Raw genomic sequence first — 23,504 nt, 5'->3', positions numbered from 1 at the left:
CAATTTGATATAGCCTATAAGTGACTCGAGTTCCACAGCTGTGTGATTGACCTCCAAATGTCCTTTACAATGACATGCCAACCAGCACTTAGATCATAAAACATAGGAGCAGGATTAGGCCTTGGCCTATTGAATCTGCTTCGCAATTCCATCATGGCTGATTTATTATCCATCTTAACCCCATTCTTCTGCCTTCTCCCCATAATCTTTGACGCCCTTTCTAATCGCGGATTAATCAACCTCCGCTTTAAGTATACTCCACAACCATCTGTGACAATGAATTCCACAGATTCACCAACCTCTGGCTGATTAAATTCTTCTTCATCCCTGTTCTGCATGAAAGACCCTCTATTCTGAGGCGGTGCCCTCTGGTCCTAGTCTCCCCCACTGTATGAAACATCCTCTCCACGTCTACTCTATTTAGGCCTTTTAATATTCAGTAGCTTTCAAATGAGATTTCCCATCCATTATTCTAAACTACAGCAAGTACAGGCCCAGAGCCATCAAATTAAACCATAAGACATAACAGCAGAATTAGGCCATTTGGCCCTTCAAGTATGCTCTGTCATTTCATCATGGCTGATCCAGTTTTCCTTGGAGTCTCAATCTCCTGCCTTCTCCTCATATCCCTCCATGCCCTGACCAATCAAGAATCTATCAGTCTCTGCCTTAAACATACATAAAGACTTGGCCTCTGCAGCTGCCTGTGGCAAAGGATTCCACCGATTCACCACTCTCTGGCTAAAGAAATGCTCCTAATACGTTAACCCTTTCCTTCCTGGGAGCATTCTCGTGAACCTCCTCTGGACCCTCTCCAATGCCAGTACATCCTTTCTTAGATAAGGGGCCCAAAACCGGTCACACTACTCTAGTGCGGTCTCAAGGAGCCACCTATGTTAGGCAATAAATGTTCCCTTTTCCCTGAATGGCAGACATCTCTGCCAACCCACAACTTGGGAAAGAAAAACAGGTGTGCCAGGGCCACTTAAAATAGTGAAACAAAACTATTGGAAGTTATAAGGTAAACAGAGAAGTTAAAAATGATTAAAAAGATACAGATGCCTTTTCTATCATTTCTACAATAACATGTAGTTCACTTCTGTTTGTGAATTATCCTCTCTCATGTTTTCTTCAGTCACACTACTCTGTCATATGAAGTTTTCAGAACGAGACCTTTGACATCACAATACCTGATGGGGATACAGTTACCAGGAACACAGTGGCAATACTCACAGTCTATAAACAATGAACGGATAAGCAGGAGAAATGATTGCGGCTTTGTGTTGGGGACAGCGGAGATGGGCGTTGCTGCCGATAGTAGTTGTGTTGGGGAGATGCAAAGGGAGAACGTAGAGCTGTTTGGGGTCAGGAACAACTGAGTGACAAGAAAGACAACCTTTCACCCCCCCCCCCCCCACAATCTCCTTCACTGCCCAGGGGCTAACGGATGGAGGAATTTTTCCTCGAGGCAGCCCAGAATAGAAGTTGTAATGTATGCTGGGTGGTCTGAAACAATGCGTGTGCCTCCGTACTGTGACCCCGTCATCATCAGACGAGTGACCCACAGTAATGAATGAGAAGCCCACAGGCTTCTTCATCTCCAACTGGGTTCCAGTCACACCAACCACCTACCACCGCGCCTGCATTTCAGTTTCAGCCCCTGCTGCACTTTTAATGTGGGACCGGATTACGGATCGTCCATTTATCACTTCATCCCAGATCTTTCCTTTTATTCTCTTCTCTCTCACCCTGACCTTTCCCTTGGCTCAGTGCTTAATTAAAAAATGATTAAATCTCTCTGACTTTCCAATCTGATGAACGATCATTGGCCTGACATGTTAGCCCTCTTGACAGAGAGATTGTTTGTAGAATTTTATGTTTTTGTTGAGGACGGAACAGGACATTTTGTCCAATTAGTCTCGGCCGATGTTTATACTCCACATGAGCTTCTTCCCACTCTAACTGTATCTCTTCATCCTGCCCTTCCCTTGACTTTTCTCTCATATCTACATCAAACTCTCTGCTTCAATAATTCCTGCATTAAGAAATTCACCCTTTTAAAATTCTGATTTTCAGTGACTAATTATTTAAATACCACTGGCTCTGGATTCCGTCACAATGAGAACTAGTTCCCCCTCATCCATTAAATGGAAAAGTCTACAGTAAGTAGTGAATACAGCCCAGTCCATCACAGGCAAAGGCCTCCCCATCATTCAGCACACTTACATGGAATTCTACCACAAGAAAGTAGCACCCATCATCGAGAACTCGCTACTACCATCAGCCAGGAGGTTCAGGAGCCTTAGGTCCCACACCATCAGGCTCAGGAACAGTTATTGCCCTACAATCATCAAGCTTCTGGACCAGTGCGGATAACTTCACTCACCTCAGCAATGAACTTACTCCACCACCTATGGACTCACTTTCAAGGACTCTACAACTCATGTTCTCAGTATCATTTATTTTTATTTGCACAGTTTTCCTTCTTTTTGCACATTGGTTGTGTAACTTCTTATGTGGAACTTTATCATGGGCACGTGGCCAAGTGGTTAAGGCGTTCGACTAGCGATCTGAAGGTTGCGAGTTCAAGCCCCGGCCGAGGCAGTGTGTTGTGTCCTTGAGCAAGGCACTTAATCACACATTGCTCTGTGACTACACTGGTGCCAAGCTGTATGGGTCCTAATGCCCTTCCCTTGGACAACATCGGTGTCGTGGAGAGGGGAGACTTGTAGCATGGGCAACTGCTGGTCTTCCATACAACCTTGCCCAGGCCTGCGCCCTGGAGAGTGAGGACTTTTCAGGCGCAGATCCATGGTCTCACAAGACAAACGGATGCCTTTACTATGTGGAACTTTATCATGGGCCTCTTAAAAAACACCATATGCACTAGTTTTTCGGTATGGGTTCTTCCAGTTACATCTTCAAAAATCACCAGGTCATATTTCATAAATCTATGTCAATTTTGTCTAGTCCATTTGATATTTGCTCGACATTGGCTCCTGAACCAAAGTGGATAACTTCACTCACTCCAACACTGCACTGATTCCACAACCAATGGGCTCACTTTCAAGGGCTCCACAACTCATGTTTCCCAGTATTTTTTAATTTATTATTTGCACATTTGTCTTCTTTTGCACAACGGTTGTTTATCATCTTTTATTTATGAAAACTTTTTCATAAATTCTATTGTATTTCTTTTTATCCTGTAAATGCCTGCAAGAAAATGAATCTCAAGGTAGTAGAGTAAATTTACTTTGAACATCTCTGGTATGTTAAAGAGTTTATCAGTACCAAGCTTAATCATCTCTCTTCCAGTGACATGATGCTCTCCATTTATCCAATCCTTCCTGACATTGAACCCTCTCAATTGTAGTCACTCTGCGATCACTCTTTCTCTGGCAACGCACTAACATTTTTATGTAGCATTATAGGGACAATGTTTGGGTCAATTACCATCGGAGAGAGTAACTATATTGTTCATCGTCAGCAAAAATCCTTGTCACCCTGTGTCAGGTTTAAATCAGTACACAAGAGTCAGATTCTATATTGAGGGGAGCTGTTTATTTAATAGGTCCCGTATTGTGTTTAGACTTGGTAAGTTCACACCAGCACTATCACTTACATCCAGCCTCCCACCAGTGGAATGGAAACCTCCTCGACGTGCGATCATGAAATGATATAGGAGCAGGCCCAAGTTCATGGCAGTGGACTTGTACTTCAAAAAGATGCATTACCTCAGCAGCAGTGCCCTCTGAATCAGAATGTCAGTGGTGTAAAAGCTGGGCTTACTTTCCAAGGTTGGTATGGTCATTCCAACGAACCTTTGGAGTGGGCCACCTACCTAACACTACCAGAGAAGAGTATTATTCCGATTCCGAATCCTTTAATTAAACCATTTCACCCCAAGATCTCTTTTAGGAGCTTCATCCAAAGACAGAACCCATTAAATGCACAGCTCCAATTTTATACAGAATATATACACAATAAAGCACCAAACTTGAAATTTATACAGAAATGCAAGAAAGAAACAGGCAACAGCAATGCTTAAGGCAAGTTAATGGTACTTGCTGACCTCTTTATGAGAAACCAGATTTGCTATTACATATTTAGTTTGAAAATAAAAATGATTAGATAACAATAATAATAATCCTGTGTACTTCCAGCCATTCTCTAGAAGCCTGTGTCTTGAACAATATTAAGGTTTTTTTTTGGTGGGAATGAAGTTAGCATCTCCTTCCTGATCCATCACTCCAGCCAAATGGTTACTGGCTACTACTGGGGGAAAAAGGTTCCAGGTTTTCAATAGTCATTCTGTGTAAATGTGCTTTGTTATTTCACTCATGAGGTTCACTCGGTTTTAAAGTTCATTCCCTTGACTAACCTACAAGGGGGTCACAGCACTTTAAAATAATCAGAACATGGGGTCCATCCCAATTTTTTTTCTCTCATTTTAATTAGAAAAAAACATTTCTTGGTGGAATTACAAACAAGATACTTAGGTGGGGTGATTGAAAAGTACAGTACAGTGTATTATGCAACTTTTTGCATCAACTTAGACTGCAGAAACAGCATTTGGAGTCTGCCAAACATTAACATACCGGTAGCAGTGTAAGAATTATAACAATATTTTATAAAATATTTAACCATAAAAAAGTACAGGTGAGTTTGCACTAATGAAACCAGCAGCAGCAAGCCAGAGCTGAACCTTATTCCCTAATGTCTTCACAGACATCCCTTTACAGTTGAAGGCTGTAGCTCCTGACGCGAATTCAAATCAACAGATAGTCATATCCCAGTAAGTCTCTTTCTCTCCCGCTGTCTCTCACACCCACTCTCTGCTATCCCCACGTAGCTAAAGTCCATAGTGCAGGTTGTCTTGTCAATACAGTTATACAACTGCCTTTAGAAAGTGCAGGCCCTTGTTTTCTGGTACAGCTTCACATCCCTCTGAATAATCTTAAGGAGCAGTCAGCAGCTTGTCCACTTAATAATAAGGCATTGACATACCAATAATAAAAAATAAGAAATACCAGACTGGAGATATTAGTCGCATGCAGCGGATGCTACAGAGCGGTCCTCATTACGACAGCTATAGAGGCCACGTTCTTCACTTTATAAAGTCTCTCATTCAATGGCAGTTGCACCGTTCGACTTAAAATAGTACATCGCAAATTGTATCGGATTTACTCTTAGACTGCCATTCCCCCCATTGATAAGGAATATGCGGAGATTTACTGAACATGTCCAATGGTTTCGAAATGGTCCCCTGGGAGGTGTAGTCCACCTTGGTGCTTTGTTTGCAGAGTATTAAGGAAAAAAATGACAAGCCATGCAGCTAAACTACAACTCCCAAAACGCCACGCGCTTCCACGCATCGCAGAGGCGGCGCTGCTCGCTGCGATCAGGTCTGGTCCAGCCACTCGGCGCGTTTCGGCGCTTTGCAGGTGTGGAAGTCGACCGTCTCCTGGCATTCCTTGCACTTGACCGCACAGCACCAGTGGAACTTGCACTCGCACTTGGTAACGCGTGCGACCCGCGTCGTGTCGTAGCCCCGGCCGCAGCACATCACCTCGCAGCCGTCCATGCCGCGGGAGGACTTGTTGCACACTCGCCCAGCCGTGCCCAGAGACCCTGGAAAACGACAGTGGAGATGAGGTGGTTAGAGGGCAGATCTTAATGAGGTAGACGATATATATTGCACTGGCATCACACTACTAACCAGCCCTTTTGCAGAACTTCTATAATAAATAGAAGAGCTTGCATTGGTATGGTACAAATTTATTATTCAAAATTCAAAGTGACTTTATTATCAAGGTATGCATATGTCTCCATATACTGTCTGAGATTCATTTTCTTGCAGGCATTCACAAAGACATACAATAGAATCAGTGAAAAGCTACAAAGACTGACAATCTTTGTGCAACAGAAGACAAGCTGTGCAAATAAAAACAATAGTAATAATAATAAATTTATGCAACTTAAAACTTTTAAGGATATATTTTCATCAACTAAAACAGGATCCAGCACTCCATGCAAGCATTTGGAATTCTTGATAAGAAGTACAGAGCACTAAACTAAAGTGAAAGCACAACCCAGAAAAGAATTTTAGTGAAGTATATGTCACCAAAGAAGAAAAAGTTAACTAATGGAAGAACATGACCCTCCATGGAAGACATCTCCACGATCTGAGCAGACTACATGTCGACAAGGACGCATCGAACGACTGGCTCAGAGTTGGAGACCTCTGCAGAAGCAGAAGGGTTCCTAGTGACAATACAGGACCAGGTGGCTAACACAAAAAATAATCCAAAATACATAATAGAAGACGAACAAATTCAAGAATATAAATGCAAAAAATACCAAGAGAAACCAGAAACAATCCAACACATTACAGGATCCTGTAGCAGTTTAACACAATCTGATTACTTATACAGGCACAATCAAGTGGCAAAGATCATTCTCCATATCTTGCTTTAAAATACAAAACTCATAAAACACACCATACCTTACTATAAATATAAGCCCAATCCAGTTTTAGAGTCCAAGTCCCACAAATTATATTACGACTGATCTATTATTACAATTAGGACAATCCGTAATAACCATCCAGATAAAATATTAAAGGATAAACAAAATGCATCTATTCCAAACACACACAACATTCAGAAATGAGTAAGATAGACAGCAAGAGAAAATCTGAGGATGCTGGAAGTCTGAACAACTCACACAAAATACTGGAGGAACTCAGAGGCCAGGCAGCATCTACGGGAAAAAAATACAGCTGAAGTTTCAGGCTGAAACTCCTGGGCAGGACTGGAGAAAAAAAGCTGAGGTGTAGATTTGAAAGGTGGGGAGATGGGAGAGAGAAATGCCAGGTGACAGGTGAAATATAGGGGGAGGAATGAAGCAAAGAGATAAGGAAGTTGATTGGTGAAAGAGACAGAAGGCCATGGAAGAAAGAATAAGTGGGGGGGGGGGTTGGGACTGAGCACCAGAGGGAGGTGATGGGTGGGCAAGGAAATAACATGAGAGAGGGACAAGGGGATGAGAAATGGTGAAGGATGGGGAGGTATTACTGGAAGTTTGAAGCCATCAGATTGGAGGCTACCCAAACGAAATATAAAGTGGTGTTCCTCCAACCTAAGGGTGGCCATATCCCGACAGTGGAGAAGGCCATGGATGGACATATCGGAATGGGAATGAGAAGTGGAATTAAAATGGGTGGCCACTGGGAGATCCTGCTTGTTTTGGTGGACGGAGCATTGATGTGTGGCGAAGCAGTCCGCCAATCTTCGCTCGGTATCACCAATATACAGGAGACCATACTGGGAGCACCGGGCACAGTATATGATCCCAACAGACTCAGGTGAAATCTCACCTCACATGGAAGGAGTGATGGGGCTGTAAATGGTAGTGAGGGAGGAGGTGTGGTACTCGTTCTGCTTGCATGGATAAGTGCCAGGAGGGAAATCTGTAGGGAGGGACGAATGGACAAGGGAGTGGCATAGGGAGTGATCCCTGTGGAAAGCAGAAGTGGGGGGAGGTGGAGGGAGAGAAAGGTGTGTTTAGTGGTGGGATCCAGTTGGAGGCAATGGAAGTTTCAGAGAATTATGTGCTAGACACGGAGGCTGGTGGGGTAGTAGGTGAGGACAAGAGGAACCCTATCCCTGGTAAAGTGGCAGGAGGATGGGGTAAGAGCAGACGTGCATGAAATGGAAGAGATGTGGTTGAGGGCAGCATTGATGGTGGAGGAAGGGAAGCCCCTTTCTTTGAAAAAGGAGGACATCTCATTTGTTGTAGAATGAAAACCTCATCCTGAGAGACGTAGATAGATAGATAGGTAGATACTTTATCGAACCCAAAGGAAATTACAGTGACACAGTAGCATTACAAGTGCAGATATAAATATTAGAAGAGAAATAGAAAGAATAAAAAAATAAGTTATCTCAAACAGTTTAACAGGAAGGGGTCTTCGCTTCCCCTGTTATAGGTTGACTCATTATAGAGCCTAATTGCCAAAGGTAAGAATGACCTCATATAGCACTCTTTGGAACAGCACAGTTGTCTTAGACTATTACTAAAAGTGCTCCTTTGTTCAGCCAAGGTGGCATGCAGAGGGTGAGAAACATTGTCCAGAATTCCCAGGATTTTCTATAGGGTCCTTTGTTCTACCACAGCCTCCAGTGAGCCCAGTTTGACTCCTATAACAGAGCCAGCCATTCTAATCAGTTTATTAAGCCTGCTGGCATCACCCATGTTATGCCATTGCCCCAGCACACCAACGCAGAGACGATTGTACTGGCAACAACAGACTGGTAGAACCTGTGAAGGAGAGGCTCCAAAGGACTCCACTCTCCTCAGGAAGTAGAGCCAACTCTGGCCCTTGTACACAGCCTCTGTGTTGGTGAAAAGCACTAGAAATATGCTGAGTTAAAAGAGGAAATGGAATGACCATGGAACATGAACAGGGTATATAGACTGTCCCACTGGTAATATCTACAACAGGTATCGCCCCAAAGTCACTACACAATTACTTTAAATGATTAGGCCTACACAGCATTATTTATGGAAATCTTCAGAAAGCTGCAATACCAGCCACCACTAGAATAGTGCGAAAGTTCCTAGGAATTGATAAAAATGATGGGAAATAATAAAGTCATGGTGGAGTTAGTGGGTGGAGGTGTTGATCATTCTTAGTGCTTGGAAAAGTAACTGTTTTTGAGTCTGATGGCCCTGGTGTGAGTGGAAGAAACAGTCCATGAACAGGGTGGGAGGGATCCTTCATGATGTTACTGGCCCTTTTCCAGAACCTTTATGTACATATGTCTTTGATGGTAGGTAGGTCATTGCCTGTGATGCATTGGACAGTTTTGACTACCCATTGTAGAGCCTTCCTGTCTGCTACAGTGCAGTTTCCATACCAAGCAGTAATGAGCATGTTGGGATGCTCTCTAGTATGCACCTGTAGAATGACGTGAGTATGGATTCAGTTCGCTTCAGCCTCCTCAGAAAGTAGAGGTGTTGGTGAGCCTTCTTGACGGTGTTCTGAGACTATGAAAGATTATGCATGATGTGCACTCCAAGCAGTTTGAAACAGCTGTTGCCCCAATGTAACTGGGGGTGAGTTCTCCTGATGTCTATAACTATCTCCTTTGTCATGTTGACATTAAGGAAGAGGTTATTTGCCTGGCTTCTCCATGGATTGTCATCTTGTCGTGGTGGAGGGGCTTGTATGGTCCTGAGATCCCGAGAGCGATGCCATCTGGAGCTGTGCTCCTGGTAGTGTCACCCATGGCGGTAAGATCGAGGGTGACGTCCCTGACAAAGAACAATCCAACCAAGACCTCAATGGTGGAACAGGCTGATGAAGTTACTTCGAACTCAATGGCTGTGAAGGCGTACAAAGGCTGCAACAAATCCATCAGCTCCAGTCGTCATGGTTTCCATGCCATTGGAATCAGTTGGTTGATTTGTGAAGTATCGTGTGCTTCTTGGAGTGCAACATCAAGTACACGTTAAACAAATACACGCACATTCTGTAACAGAATGAAGACCATCATCCATGACCTCGAGGGATAGCCACGACGATTTGCCTGGCACAAGCTCTTCCAACTCATCTGTATGTGGGCTGTCTCAAAATTGTTGGTGATGTGTCCCACCACTGTCACGTCATTGGCGAACTTGACGATGTGTTTGCTTGGGTGTTTGGCCGAGCAGTCATGTGTGAGCAATGGGCTCAGTACGCAGCCCGTGTTGAGGTAATAGTCAGTTAAATAGTCTGTATTGTTATGTAGGGAATTGTGGTCCTGATTTAGCACTGCAAGTGCCCACAAGCAGCAGTTTGATAATGACCAGGCAATTTACTCTACTAAATTTAGCCGAGGGATACGACACCATAGATAACTGGACTGACCTACTTTGAAATAGTTCTGTGGGATTGTTTACTCTCACCTGAGAGGACAGATGTGATAGCTGTTCAATGACTGAAAAAGGCAGCTCTTTAGTTACTGCCGTTGGTCAGGATTTGTCTCCAGTTTTTGAGAGGGGATACTTGAGTCCCCGTAATTCCAAGCAAGAGTCTTATTACTGATACAGAAACAGGCAGAGAACATTGAGGTTAATATACTGTGCTGTAGACCTGCGGTATCCACGCTTCATAAGCTCTTCAGTATGGGCATAACTGAACATTGATATGGATGGCAAACTTTCTGTTAAACATCAATCCATAAAAACATCATTGGCAATTAGTCAAGGCTGAATAGTACTTAGTAAAACATTTCGCTGGGATCTAAATGTAATCAGAACACGAAAGTATATGACATTGGAGGATCAAGAAAGGCTATTTCTCCCATAACTAATCCTCCCTCATTCTACAGTACCTCCATTCCAAATATCCTTTTGTGTCTCATAAATTGTTCATTTAATTATGTCAACACTTTCACATTGACATTCTTCCTAATCATACCTCCTAAACAGGGGTTCCCAATCTGGGGCCCATGGACCCCTTGGTTAATGGTAGGGGCCCATGGCATAAAAAAAGTTAAAAAAGAATAAATAATAAATATTGAGAACGTGATTTGTAGAGTCTGTGAAAATGAGTCCATGTGTTGTGGAAGCAGTTCTATGTAGGGGTGGTTCAGGAGCCTAATACCAAGCAAATATCAAATGGGTTAGACAAAATTGATGTGGATTTATGAAATACGACCTGCTGGTGATTTTTGAGGGTGTAACTGAAAGAACAGAAACAGAGAAAACAATGGAAATGGTGTTTTTACATTTTCAAGAGGCCCTTAATAAAGGGCCCACATTAAGAAGTTAATGCACGTAGGATTGGGGAGCTTCAAGGTGATTTAGACAACTTCTTTTCTGCTCTGTATGTTTACTGCTCTCTTATATGTGCCATATGTGCCTTATGCTATGTCTGACTGTTGGTAATGTGTTTTGCACCTTTGGTCTGTACAAATGCTGTTTCATTTGGCTGTATTCATGGGTATTCATGTTCCTTTCCACACCCTGTGGCACCTCAGGCAGTAACCTCGACGTTCCTTTAGCAGTTTTTGTCTGTTTTTGATGAGGCTGAGTTGCTAGCTTGAACTCAACCCAGCAGGACAGAAAGCGTGCAAGGTGACGGCCAGATTTGAACCCAAGACCACTCGCCTTGAAGTCCAGTGAGGATGCCACTACACCACCAGCTGGCATATTCATGTATGGTTGAATAACAATTAATCTTGAACTTCAGTGAATGGGCAAATACTTGACTAATGCAGTATAATATACATAAATGTGAAATTTCTCACTTTGGCAGGAAGTATAAACAAGGCACAGTATTACTTAAATGGTGGCAGATATAAAGGAATCTGAATGTCCTATACCAGTAATGAAAGGAAACATGAATTTGCAACAGAAAGTTAAGAAGGCAAATGACATAGTGGATACAATGAACCAGAAAAGGCTGGAAATACTCAGTGGGTCAGGATGCATCTGTTGGAAGAGAAACAGAGCCAATGTGACAAGTTGAAGACCCTTTGTCATAATGGTCTCAATACAATGAATGGTTAGTATACTGTACATTCACAAGAGGGTCTGAGTAAATGAATAAGGAAGCCTGACTACAATGATACTGGATTTCGATGAGACCATGCTTGAAGTATATTGTGCAGTATTGATCTCCTTACTTAAGAAGGATACACTTGCCATAGTGTAGGGGTTCTTAACCATTTTTATGCCTTGGACCCCTTTGGCAGTACAATCTCAAAATAATGAATTTAAATACATAAAGTAAAATGCTTAGGGTTACAAAAGAAGCCAATTATATTGAAATACAGTTATCAAAATATTTTTAAAAACTAATTTGTGATAGAATCATATATATGCTTCTTTATTAACAAATTAAATGGCAAAACTATACACTTTAAAAATTGATCTTTTAAAGACATATCAGTGTGGAGGCTGTTGTTGCTTTGCTTGAATAAGAACCTTAAACTGTGGGGTGGTCTTTAAAAAAGTGACGCACACATCATGTCGGACATTCAACTGCAGAGCTGCCTGACGGTTAGCCAGCTACGTTGCACGAGCGTCTGCAGACAGAGACTGTGATGAGTTCAATCTAGCGACGGGACTAATAACTACCATAATTTTGAAGTAGTCTTGAGCATGTCGTAAGTGATATTTTGAGATATTTGTAACGACTGTTGTTTGATCTTGCTGTTGTTGTTTTTGTTTGCGTGGGAGGTTTGGGGGTTTGGGTTTCGCTAGTTTTGTTTCTTTTTCTTTTTGGTGTGGGGGGGTGGGGTTGATGTCCTTTCTTTTAACTACTTCCATGATTTTTCTGTATTTCATGGCTATCTGGAGAAGACGAATCTCAGAGTTGTATTCCAAGTAAATACTTTGATATTAAAATGAAGCTTTGAACCTTTGAACTGTAATGTGATATGAAAGTATCTGTGGTTTCTATTGCTGACAAAGTCACAGGGGCTGCTAATGCTTCTGTGGTTTGTTGCCTACATTCATAATTGAAGAAAATTCAAAAATTTCACTTAGAGGTTAGTGAAAATAAAGATGTAAATTTTTTTCCTGTTCGAGTTTGTGGAAATACAGAAAAACCATGGAAGTTCGCGGACCCCGTAGAATCTATCCACACACCCTCTAGGTGTCCATGGACTCCAGGTTAAGAACCTTTGCCATAGAGGGAGTGAAATGATTGTTCACCTGGTTGATTCCTGGATTGACAGGATTGTCATGTGAGGAGTGATCAGATCAACAATGCCTGTAATCACTAGAATTTTGAAGAATGGGAGAAAAGATCTCATGGGGAAAAACACCATTCTGACAGAGATTGCCATACTAGATACGGGGATGATGTCTCTTCTAACTGGGCATCTAGAGCTAGAAATCTTTAACTCAAGATGCTTAGAAAGTTCTTCAATATGGATTTTTCTCCCTCATGGAAGGTGGCGGAAATCAAATCGCTGAAGGAAATTGATAAATTTCTGGACATAAAAGGCATTAAGGGGTGTGGAGAGAGAACAAGAATATGGCATGAAATTAGCCACAATAATACTAAAGAGTGGCAGAGGCCGGAAGGACCAAATTTCCTGTTCTTGCCTCTATTTAATGTTTCTATGTCTAAGTATCATGCATATGTTCTGTTTTAATAAACTAAAGAAAGATAAAACAAGGACTAGCTTTCTTTGTCACATGTACGTCGAAACATTGAAACATACAGTGAAATGCATCATTTAAGTCAACGACTAACACAGTCTGAGGATGTGCTGGGGGCAGTCCGCGTGTGCCGCCATGCTTGTAGTGCCAGCATAGCACGTCTTCAGAATGTGGGAGGAAACTGGAGCACCCGAAGGAAACCTACATAGTCATGGGGAGAACATGTGAACTCCTTACAGAGAAGGATGAGAGTTGAACCCCATCCTTCCTTTACATACACTCAGCGGTCACCTTATTAGGCAGCCTATGGTCTTCTACAGCTGTACCCATCCATTCCAAAGTTTGACTTGTGCATCCAGAGATAGTCTTCTGCATACCACTGTTATAATGCATGGTTACTTGAGTTTCTGTTGTCTTTCTGTCAGCTTGAACCAACCTGGCCATTCTCCTCCGACCTCTCTCATTAACGTGCCATTTTTTCACCCACAGAACCGCTGCTCACTGGTCATCTTTATTTGTCTTTTTGCACCATTCTCTGTAAACTCTAGAGACAGTTGAGGATGGAAAATCCAAGGAGATCGGCAGTTTCTGAGATACTCAAATCACCCCATCTGGCACCGACAACCATTCCACGGTCAAAGTCACTTAAATCGCATTTCTTCCCCATTCTGATATTTGGTCTGAACAACAACTGAACCTCTTGACCATGTCTGAATGCTTTTAAGCATTGAGTTGTTTCCACATGATTGGCTGATTTGATATTTGCATTAACGAGCACGTGTTCAGGTGTACCTAATAAAGTGGCCACTGAGTGTAGGTCAACCTCACACTCTCCCCTTCACTTTTATTTAATTATGACTTGAAGGCAGAATTGAAGAACTCAAGATTGGAACCAAGTAACATGAAGAGAAAGTACAAATAGGATTTTATCAAATCTAAAGAGGTGATGGTAGTTAATGTTGTGTTGAGCAGTTGAGAATGGGATAGTGATCGCAGTGATTGCAGATGTAAAGGTTCCTCCATACTGTTGACATTTTAGAAACTGTTGTTAATGGAAAGTAATTGATTTGGACTGTAAAACTGAGATGGTGTGGTTCGATAAATTTTCCGCAAAAGCAAATTGTCAATGGATTTAATGGTGTGGAAAGTAAATCAGGACTGGGTATAAACTAAATGGATTGCTGGCTGTTGGCCATTTGAATCTCCCAACCAGAACCTATATCACCTATTAAAGTGCCTGAGCAGAGACCTGGATGGAGACACATGTAGGCGGACTAGGTTTGCTGGGAGCAAAGACTCTTTTTCATAACGTGCTTTGTTCTTCCTCGTGCACTCGTTGGCTATTTCTGAATATTCACACAGACTCCCATTTTTATGTTTTCTGAAAGCTCATTTTCCAAATTGAAGCAACATGTGTTTAAATTTAAACATGAGAAAGTCAACATCTGGAGCTGAGTGCATTTTTGTGTGATGTAAAATCTTTGATCTAACACTTGAATTGATCAGTTGCCTCTATGTGGGCCACTCTTGAGAAGGTGCTTTACATTCAAAGCCTGCAAAACCTGATGGAATTGTTTGATATACCAAACGCTCCCCATGGTGGTCCTGTGAACATAATGACTCCAATTCTTGCACTTGTGCCAATTTATCATAAGAACCAGTAAATTACAAAGGTTACACGCCAGATGCCGTGAATGGAACCGATCAAGCAGATAGAAGTGTAGATCTCAATAATTCTAACACAAATTCTTCAGCGCTCCGGTAATTTCTAGCTGATGCTCTGATCTAGGTGTGCAGATAATAACATATGAAGATAAGAAACAGGACCAAGAGCAGGCCAGTCAACTCCTTGATCCACCTCTGTCATTCAATGAGATCGAGGGTAATCCAAATTTCGCCGCTCTCTCTCCCCGTACCCCATGACACCTTGACTGTCAATTTTAACCTGGAATACCAAGACAACAAGAAATTGCAGAGAGTTGTGAATGTTGCCCAGTCCATCGTACAAACCAACCTCTCCTTCACTCAAGCAACACACATCAAAGTTGCTGGTGAATGCAGCAGGCCAGGCAGCATCTCTAGGAAGAGGTACAGTTGATGTTTCAGGCCGAGACCCTTCATCAGGACCAACTGAAGGCAGAGCTAGTAAGAGATGCCTAGAGATGCTGCCTGGCCTGCTGCGTTCACCAGCAACTTTGGTGTGTGTTACTTGAATTTCCAGCATCTGCAGAATTCCTCGTGTTTGCGCTCTCCTTCACTCACTCTGTCTACACTTTCCACTGCCTCAGGAAGGAAGTGAACACAATCAAGGATGTTTCCCACTTTGGTCAATCTCTCTTTTCCTCTTTCCTGTCAGGCAGAAGATACTAAAGCCTGAGAGCATGTACCACCAAACTCAAGGGCAGATTCTATGCTACCGTTATCAGGTATTTAAACAGACCTTTTAAATGCTAAAAGATGAACTCTTGATCTTCAAATCCACCAGTCATGGCCCTTGCACTTTATTTGTCTATTTGTTTTCTTTATAACGACAACACTATATTCTAAATTCTGTTGTATTGTTACTACTTTGATGTCATTGTGTACCTTCATAAAGACCATAAGACATAGGAATAGAAACAGGTGATTTGGCCCATCAAGTCTGCTCCATCATTCCAACATGGCTCATTTATTATGCTTCTCAACCCAATATTTCTGCTTTCTCCCCATAACATTTGATGCTCTGAATAATCAAGAACCTTGCAACCTCAGATTGTCTCTGGCAATGGATTCCACAGATTCACCACCGCCTTGCTAAAGAAATTCCTCCTCATCTCTGTTCTAAAAGGATGCTCCTCTATTCTGAGGCAGTGTCCTCTGGTCCTAGTCTTCCCTACTATAGGAAACATCCACTCCACATCCACTATATCCCAATCTTTCAAAATTTGATAGGTTTCAATGAGATCTGCCTTCATTCTTCTAACCTTCAGCAAGTACAGGTCCAGGGCCATCAAATGCTTCTCTTAACTGCTACATTCCTGGGATAATTCTTGTGAATCTCCTCTGGACCCTCTCCAATGCCAGCACATCTTTTCTTAGATGAATGGTACCCAAAACTGCTCACAATACGCCAAGTGTGAGCTGACCAATGCCTTATAAAGCTTCAGCATTACATTCTTGCTTTTATGATGAGATGAATGCTAACATTGCATTTGCTTTCCCTAGCACTGACTCAACCTGCAAGTTAACCTTTAGAGAATCCTGCACGAGGTCTCCCAAGTCCCTTTGCACCAATGGTTTTGGAATTTTCTCCAGGTTTAGAAAATAGTCTGCATCTTTATTCCTTCTACCAAGGTGCATGACCATTCACTTCCCTACACTATATTCCAACTGCCACTTCTTTGTCCATTCTCCCAAACTGTATATTCACTTGTCACTGGCAACCAACCAACCAGTAAAGCTTCCTTTATTCAAAGTCTTTGCCTCCTGCCAATCAGCCATTCCTCTATCCATGCTAGTATCTGTCTTGTAATACCAAGGGCTCTTATATTGTTTAGCAGCTTCATGTGTGGTATCTTGTCAGAGACCTGAAAATCCTATTAAGCAAATCTACTTACTGTTCTTTCTCTATTGTGCTTGTTATTTCCTCAAAATGGCAGCAACTCAATGCATAAAATAATGCAGTTATGGTCAACAGGTTCAGTTATTGTTTAGACCAAACATCAGAATGGAGAAGAAATGTGATCTAAGTGACCTTGACTGTGGAATGATTGTTGGTATCAGACAGGGTAGTTTGAGTATCTCAGAGTTTATAGAGAATGGTGCGGAAAATGAAAAAAACATCTAGTGGGATTTAGAGATACAAATTTGTAGTGAGATCACAAACAGTAGCAAGAAACGTAAATTTATTATAATAGGTGATTTTAACTTTACACATATTGATTGGGACTGCCATACCGCAAAAGGACTAGGTGGGATAAAATTTGTCAAATGTGTTCAAATGTGTTCCTTAATCAATACATAGAAATCCCAAAGAGAGAGTGTGCAATACGTGATCTGTTATTACACCACTCAGCCAGATTTTCAATCTCCCCCTGAGTCTGGAGATCTTGAGTTATAAGGAAAGATTAAATAGGTTAGGACTTTATTCCTTAGAATTGAGAAGAGATTTGATAGAGGTATACAAAATTATGATACGGTAAATACAAGGAGGCTTTTTCCACCGAGCTTGGGTGTGACTACAGCTAGAGGTCATGGGTTAAGGGTGAAAGGTGAAAAAAGGTGAAAAGTTTAAGGAAAACATGAGGGGAAACTTCTCCGCTCAGAGGATCATGAAAGTGTGGAATGAACTGCCAGTGGAGGTGGTGCGTGGAATCTTGATTTCAATGTTTAAGAGAAGTTAGGATAGCTACATGGAAGGTAGGGGTATGGCGGTCTATGGGCCGGGTGCAGGTTGATAGGAGTAGGCAGTATAAATGGGTTGGCATGAAATAGATGGGCCAAAGGTCCTGTTTCTGTGCTGTATTTTTCTATGATTCTAGTAACTCAAATAACCAAGCATTAGGACAATGGATGCAGAAGAAGCTCTCTGAATGCACAACATATTCACAACATTCTACAGATGCACAGTATGTGTGAATTGAATACGTCATCACAGTACCATGTGATACGTGCGCACATCGCTTAAAGAACTAACTTAAGCCTCGTATCTCTCAGCTCACTTGATTTCCTTTGAATAAGTGCAATGCTTTGAGGTTACAAAACATAACAATGGTGACGAAGTATTTTAAAAATGAACTCGAGATAGCTGCCAACCTGTTGAAATGCAGCGAGGAATGGCAAGTAAATAAAAGCAAAGCACACCACGTGCAGAGGTGCTTGAGTTAAAAAAAAGGCAGAAAGTGGAAGAAATCACAGGTTCATAAACTGAGTACCAGGTGATAATGTCAAAAAAATGAGCAGAGATGGCTGGCTATATCAGAAAGATAGACGTGTTCAGTTGCTCAATGGGTAACTGACTCATGTGTAGTGATCTAAATGAACAGTATTTTGAAGCAAATGAAATAGCCAAAGAGAAACAAGTACCAATTTTCCTGAGTGCATTGGGTTTTAAAGCATACAGCTTCAAAATTTAACTGCTCCAACAAAACAAGCAGAAATGAGCTATGCTGATATCGTGAAAGCAATGCAGGAACATTTAAAACCAAAACCATTGGCGACTGTAGAATGCTTTAGGTTTCATTAACAGAATCAAAAGGAAGCAGAGTCCATTTCATTGTACGTGGCTGAATTGTAGAGATTGAGCATTGACAATTCGGTAAATATGGTCTTAATGATGCACTGAGAAATTGTTTAGTTTGTGGGATCCTACAAGGAAGCAGTCAAAATTGGCTTCTAACAGAAGCACAACTTACATTTAAAAGACCAGTTGAAATTGCTATATCAATGGAAACAGCAGATAGAGATGCAATTGAGTTGCAGTCAGGAATGAAAGTAAATGTGAACAAAATTGCAATGTCTAAACAGAAACCGACCTGGCCAAACAAATTTTGTTACCATTGTGGCAGGGAATCACAAACTAATGCTGATTTAAGGGCAAAAGTTGCAGAAAATGCCGCAAAGTAGGACATAGGCAATGAGCATGTTGGGCAGACAAAAATAAATGGACTGCACAGAGAAAAGAAAAACATAATAGTTCAAGTTGCAGCTTCAAAATAAATAGTAATCTGCATGCTGCTCATGAAAAATCTGATAATGATGAGAGTGACACAGGACTGAGTAGCCTTGAGATTTAAAATATGAAAACTAGCAATAGACAAACAATATAGCTTACACGCAGAAGTGAACGGCAAATGAATTTAAATGGAATTAGGCACTGGTTCAGCTGTTTCAGTCATTCCACAAAATGAGCTTGAATGGCATTTTAAAGATACTTAACTGAAGCTTCCAGATATCTAACTAAGAACATACACTGGAAAAAAAGATAAATCCTGTGGGAATGACATTCATAACAGTGAAATACAACAACCAACAAGCCACGTTGATCTTGTATTTGGTAAAAACAGGAGGCCCAGACTTGTGGGAGTGTGATTGGCTGAGACAACTACAACTTGATTGGAGCTCCATCCATCCTTTGCATGCCAGATCCCTTGAAATGGAATCAATTGTTTCTCCCACTCCCATCATCGAGGGGGGCTACTTAGTATCTATGCGAGGACCACCCAACTCAAAAACAGCTACTTTCCCAAAGCAGCAAGACTGATGAACACCTCTACCCACTACCTCCACCATTATTATTTCCCATCAGTTACCTTATGTACAACCGAATGTCACCTTATGGCCATACAATACATATACATAAGGTATCATATTTATTGTTTATTATTATTATTGTGTTCTTTACCTTTTGTGTTTTTTTGTGCTGCATTGGATTTGGAGGACCAAATATTTTGTTCTCCTTACACTTGTGTACAGGAAATGACATTAAACAATCTTCAGCAACACACACAAAATGCCGAAGGAACTCAGCAGGCCAGGCAGCATCTATGGAAAAAAGTACAGTCGACGTTTTGGGCTGAAACCCATCGGCAGAACTGGAAAAAGAAAGCTGAGGAGTAGATTTGAAAGATGGGAGGAGGGGAGAGAGAAACACCAGGCGATAGGTGAAACATAGAGGGGGAGGAATGAAGCAAAGAGCTAGGAAGTTGATTGGTGAAAGAGACAGAAAGCCATTGAAGAAAGAAAAAAAGGGGGGAGCGAGGAGCACCAGAGGGAGGCGATGGGCAGACAAGGAGATAACATGAGAGAGGGAAAGGGGATGGGAAATAGTGAAGGGGAGGCATTACTGGAAGTTTGAGAAATTGATGTTCATGCCATCATGTTGGAGGCTACCCAAACGGAATATAAGGTGTTGTTCCTCAACCTAAGTGTGGCCTTATCCCGACAGTGGAGGAGGCCATGGATGGACATATCGGAATGGGAATGGGAAGTGGAATTAAAATGGGTGGCCACTGGGAGATCCTGCTTTTTCTGCCGGACGGAACATAGAAGCTGGGCGAAGAGGTCTCTCAATCTACGTCGGGTCTCACCAATATACAAGAGACCCCACTGGGAGCACTGAACACAGTATATGATCCCAACAGACTCACAGGTGAAGTGTTGCCTCACCTGGAAGGACTGTTTGGAGCTGTGAATGGTAGTGAGGGAGGAGGTGTCACACTTGTTCCATTTGCAAGGGTAAGTGCCAGGAGGGAGATCTGTGGGGAGGGATGAATAGACATGGGAGTTGTGTAGGGAGTGATCCCTGCAGAAAGCAGAAAGTTGGGGGGAGGGAAAGATGTGTTTGGTGGTGGGATCCAGTTGGAGGTGGCGGAAGTTTTGGAGAATTACGTGCAGGATGCGGAGGCTGGTGGGGTGGTAGGTGAGGACAAGAGGAACCCTATCCCTGGCAGTGTGGTGGGATGATGAGTTAAGAGCAGACTTGAGTGAAATGGAAGAGATGCAGTTGAGGGCAACGTTGATGGTGGAGGAAGGGAAGCCTCATCCTGAGAGCAGATGTGGCGGAGCCGGAGGAATTGAGAGAAGAGGATGGCGTTTTACAAGTAGCAGGGTGGGACGAGGTATAGTCCAGACAGATGTGAGAGTCCATTGGTTTATAAACAGTCCCTATGCGACTCTCTTAGAGTATGTTTGTAATTTGTGATGCTATAATTTATGAGGACAGATATTCTGTTTAAGGGTATGATGTGCTCTGACTTTGAGGCAAAGATGCTCTGAAACAGGGATACTGTTGCTCTGACCTATGTGTGCATTTGGTCTGATGGAGAGGTTCAGCTAGTCTTCTTGAAGGGAGCAAACACTTTCAATGTAGAGGATCAGTCAATCTGACATAGGTGAGTGGGTTCTCTAACCTATGAGTGCTCTGATCCACACATTTACATGCTCTCATCAGAACAAGGACATTGCCTGATTTTAGGATGCAGACTCTCTCCTCTGCTGATGGAAGTGTCCCGCAGGGGAGCAAAGATTCTGATGTAATTATGTATGATGTAAAAGTCACAGTCTTTTTGTGTGCACGGTCTTTTTTTTCCTAGGATTGGGGCATCATGAACTAGAAGGCTTATGGTGAGACTTGAGAGATTTAATAAGAACCATATGGCCAACTTTTTCAGCCAGAGCTCAGCATATGGAATGAGATGCCAGAGGAAATGGTTGAAGCAACATTAGCAACTTGGAAAAAAACATGTGGACAGGTGCAAAGATTGGAAAGGTTTAGAGAAGGGGATCCCAACCTTTTTTATGCACGGATGAACACCATTAAGCAAGGTGTCCATGAACCCCAGGTTGAGGGGGATGTTGGCCAAACATGGGCAAATGGGCCTAGTGTAGATGGGAATCTTTGTCAGCATGGACCAGTTGAGCCAAAGTGCCTGTTTCCATTCTGCATGGCTCCATGAGAGCGATTCACGCTAGGTGAGGAGATGATGTGGCCATGTGTCACTGATACGGTGATATAGTGGAGATGTACAGATGCTCTGAGTTAGGATGAAGATGCTTTCATCTTGGGGAGCACATATCTTGCTGTCAGTATATAAAGATTCTGAACGAGGGCTGCATGCACTGTGAACTTTGGAATCAGCTACTCTGATGTTAAGGTGAAGTTTCTCGGATTTGAGGGAGAAGATTCTCTGTTTTAAGGGGTCTGCATCTTCCTATCAAGTGTCGTTGATGTTCTGATACAGATAAACTGAGGAGATCTTGTGCTTGTCTCCAGCCTGATCAAGGGGTGGAGAAACTTTGAGCTTGTGGAGCGGTGGTCTTACGACGGGATACATATTTTGCAGAAACTCTGTTTTAAGGCTGCAAATGCTCTGCTCTAGAAGTTTGGATACTGTGATATAGAGAAACACATTAGCTGATCTAGGCAGACAGTTGTATCAAGCTAGACGTGCAGTGACAAAAGTCTAGGGGAACGAATGTTCTCATTGAGGAGAGAAAATGCTCTGATATCTATCACCAAACTTTCTGATCTAGAGTACAGATTCTCTGTCCTACAGGTGCAAACTTTGTGTTCTGATGCCCTGATGTTAGGATGCAACTACTTAGGGTATCGCTGCTTTGATCCATGGGAACAGATAATCTGATCTGTTGGAACAATGATCTAATCTAGAGTGTTCTTACTGAGGGGAGCACATTCTGTGATCAATGTTTACAGATACTTTGCTCAAAAGGTTTACATTCTTTGATGCTTTAGATATCTTGATCTTGGGTGTGGATGCCTTTTGCTAGGGAAGAAATTTAAAGACAGAAAAATGCAGCTGAATTCAGTTTCTTCAGCCCAATTTGTTCATGCCAACCATGGTGCCCACCAAGCTGGTAGTATTTACCTGCATTTTTCCCATTTCCCTCTTAGCCCCTCCCTTCCATGAATTTATCCAAATATCTTTTAAGTGTTGCATTGTACCTGCCTCAACTCCTAAATGGCAGCTTTTTCCAATTATGCACCACCCTCTGTATGAAATTGCCCCTCTAGTCACTTTTAAATCTTTAACCCCTCACCTTAGACCTATGCCTTCTAGTTTACTAGTTTTTAGTTCTGCTTCCCTGGGGATAAATCCATGTGTGTTCACCCTGTCTGTATGCCTCTTGATTTTATACACCTCTACAAGTTCACCCCTCATTCTCCAATAATCTAAGGAAATATATATTTTTTGTTCTTGAGTAGTAGAAACTCTGATAAAGAGGATTATTTTATTTTATTTTTTTCAGAGATACAGCACGGTATCTCTAAAGAGCCCGAGGCACCTAATTACATCAATGTGACCAACTAACCTACTAACCCATACATCTTTGGAACGAGGGAGGAAACTGGAGCGCCCGGAGGAAATCCATGTGGTCACGGGGAGAACGTACAATCTCCTTGCAGACAGTGGTGGAATTAAACTGGAGTTACTGTCTGTAGTAGCATTACACTAACCAGACATTGAATGGGAGCATTCAACTTACGAACACTTCCATCGGTTAGAGTATCTCAATTGTGCTAGATTGAGATACTCTAACTGATAGGAGCATTCACACTGGTCTTAGCGTGGATGGTGGTGGGGCAAACAACGATACGATTGAGTGGAGCTGGTGCTTTGAACCAGTGGAGTAGATCTTCTGGTTGAAGTATGAAGTTGCTCTGATGGAAGGGGATTAAAAACTTTGATCGAGGAGTGGCGATGGTCTGATCCAGGGGAACAGACAATGTGAACCAGGGAAGCAGACCCCAGCCCCTCTGATCTGGGTCAGGTTCACAGATCTAGAGGAGTGGGACTGCAGGAATCACGGTGGTGCAGTTACTCTGGACTGTGGGAGCAGATGCT

At 42.3% G+C, this 23,504-nt stretch overlaps 1 protein-coding gene across 1 annotated transcript in view; it reads right to left on the bottom strand.

Annotated features, from left to right (window-relative positions):
* Positions 1-3,557: 3,557 nt before the first annotated feature.
* Positions 3,558-23,504, bottom strand: part of wnt2bb (wingless-type MMTV integration site family, member 2Bb) — a 90,955-nt gene continuing 71,008 nt past the window's right edge. The window contains exon 6 of the mRNA XM_063065407.1: positions 3,558-5,631. Coding sequence (XP_062921477.1) covers positions 5,402-5,631 — 230 coding nt within the window. The 3' untranslated portion in view covers positions 3,558-5,401. The remainder of the gene's footprint in view (positions 5,632-23,504) is intronic.

The sequence above is a fragment of the Mobula hypostoma genome, chromosome 13 (genome assembly GCF_963921235.1).
Source record: "Mobula hypostoma chromosome 13, sMobHyp1.1, whole genome shotgun sequence".
NCBI lineage: Eukaryota > Metazoa > Chordata > Chondrichthyes > Myliobatiformes > Myliobatidae > Mobula > Mobula hypostoma.
This window is presented reverse-complemented; position numbering and strand designations above follow the sequence as displayed.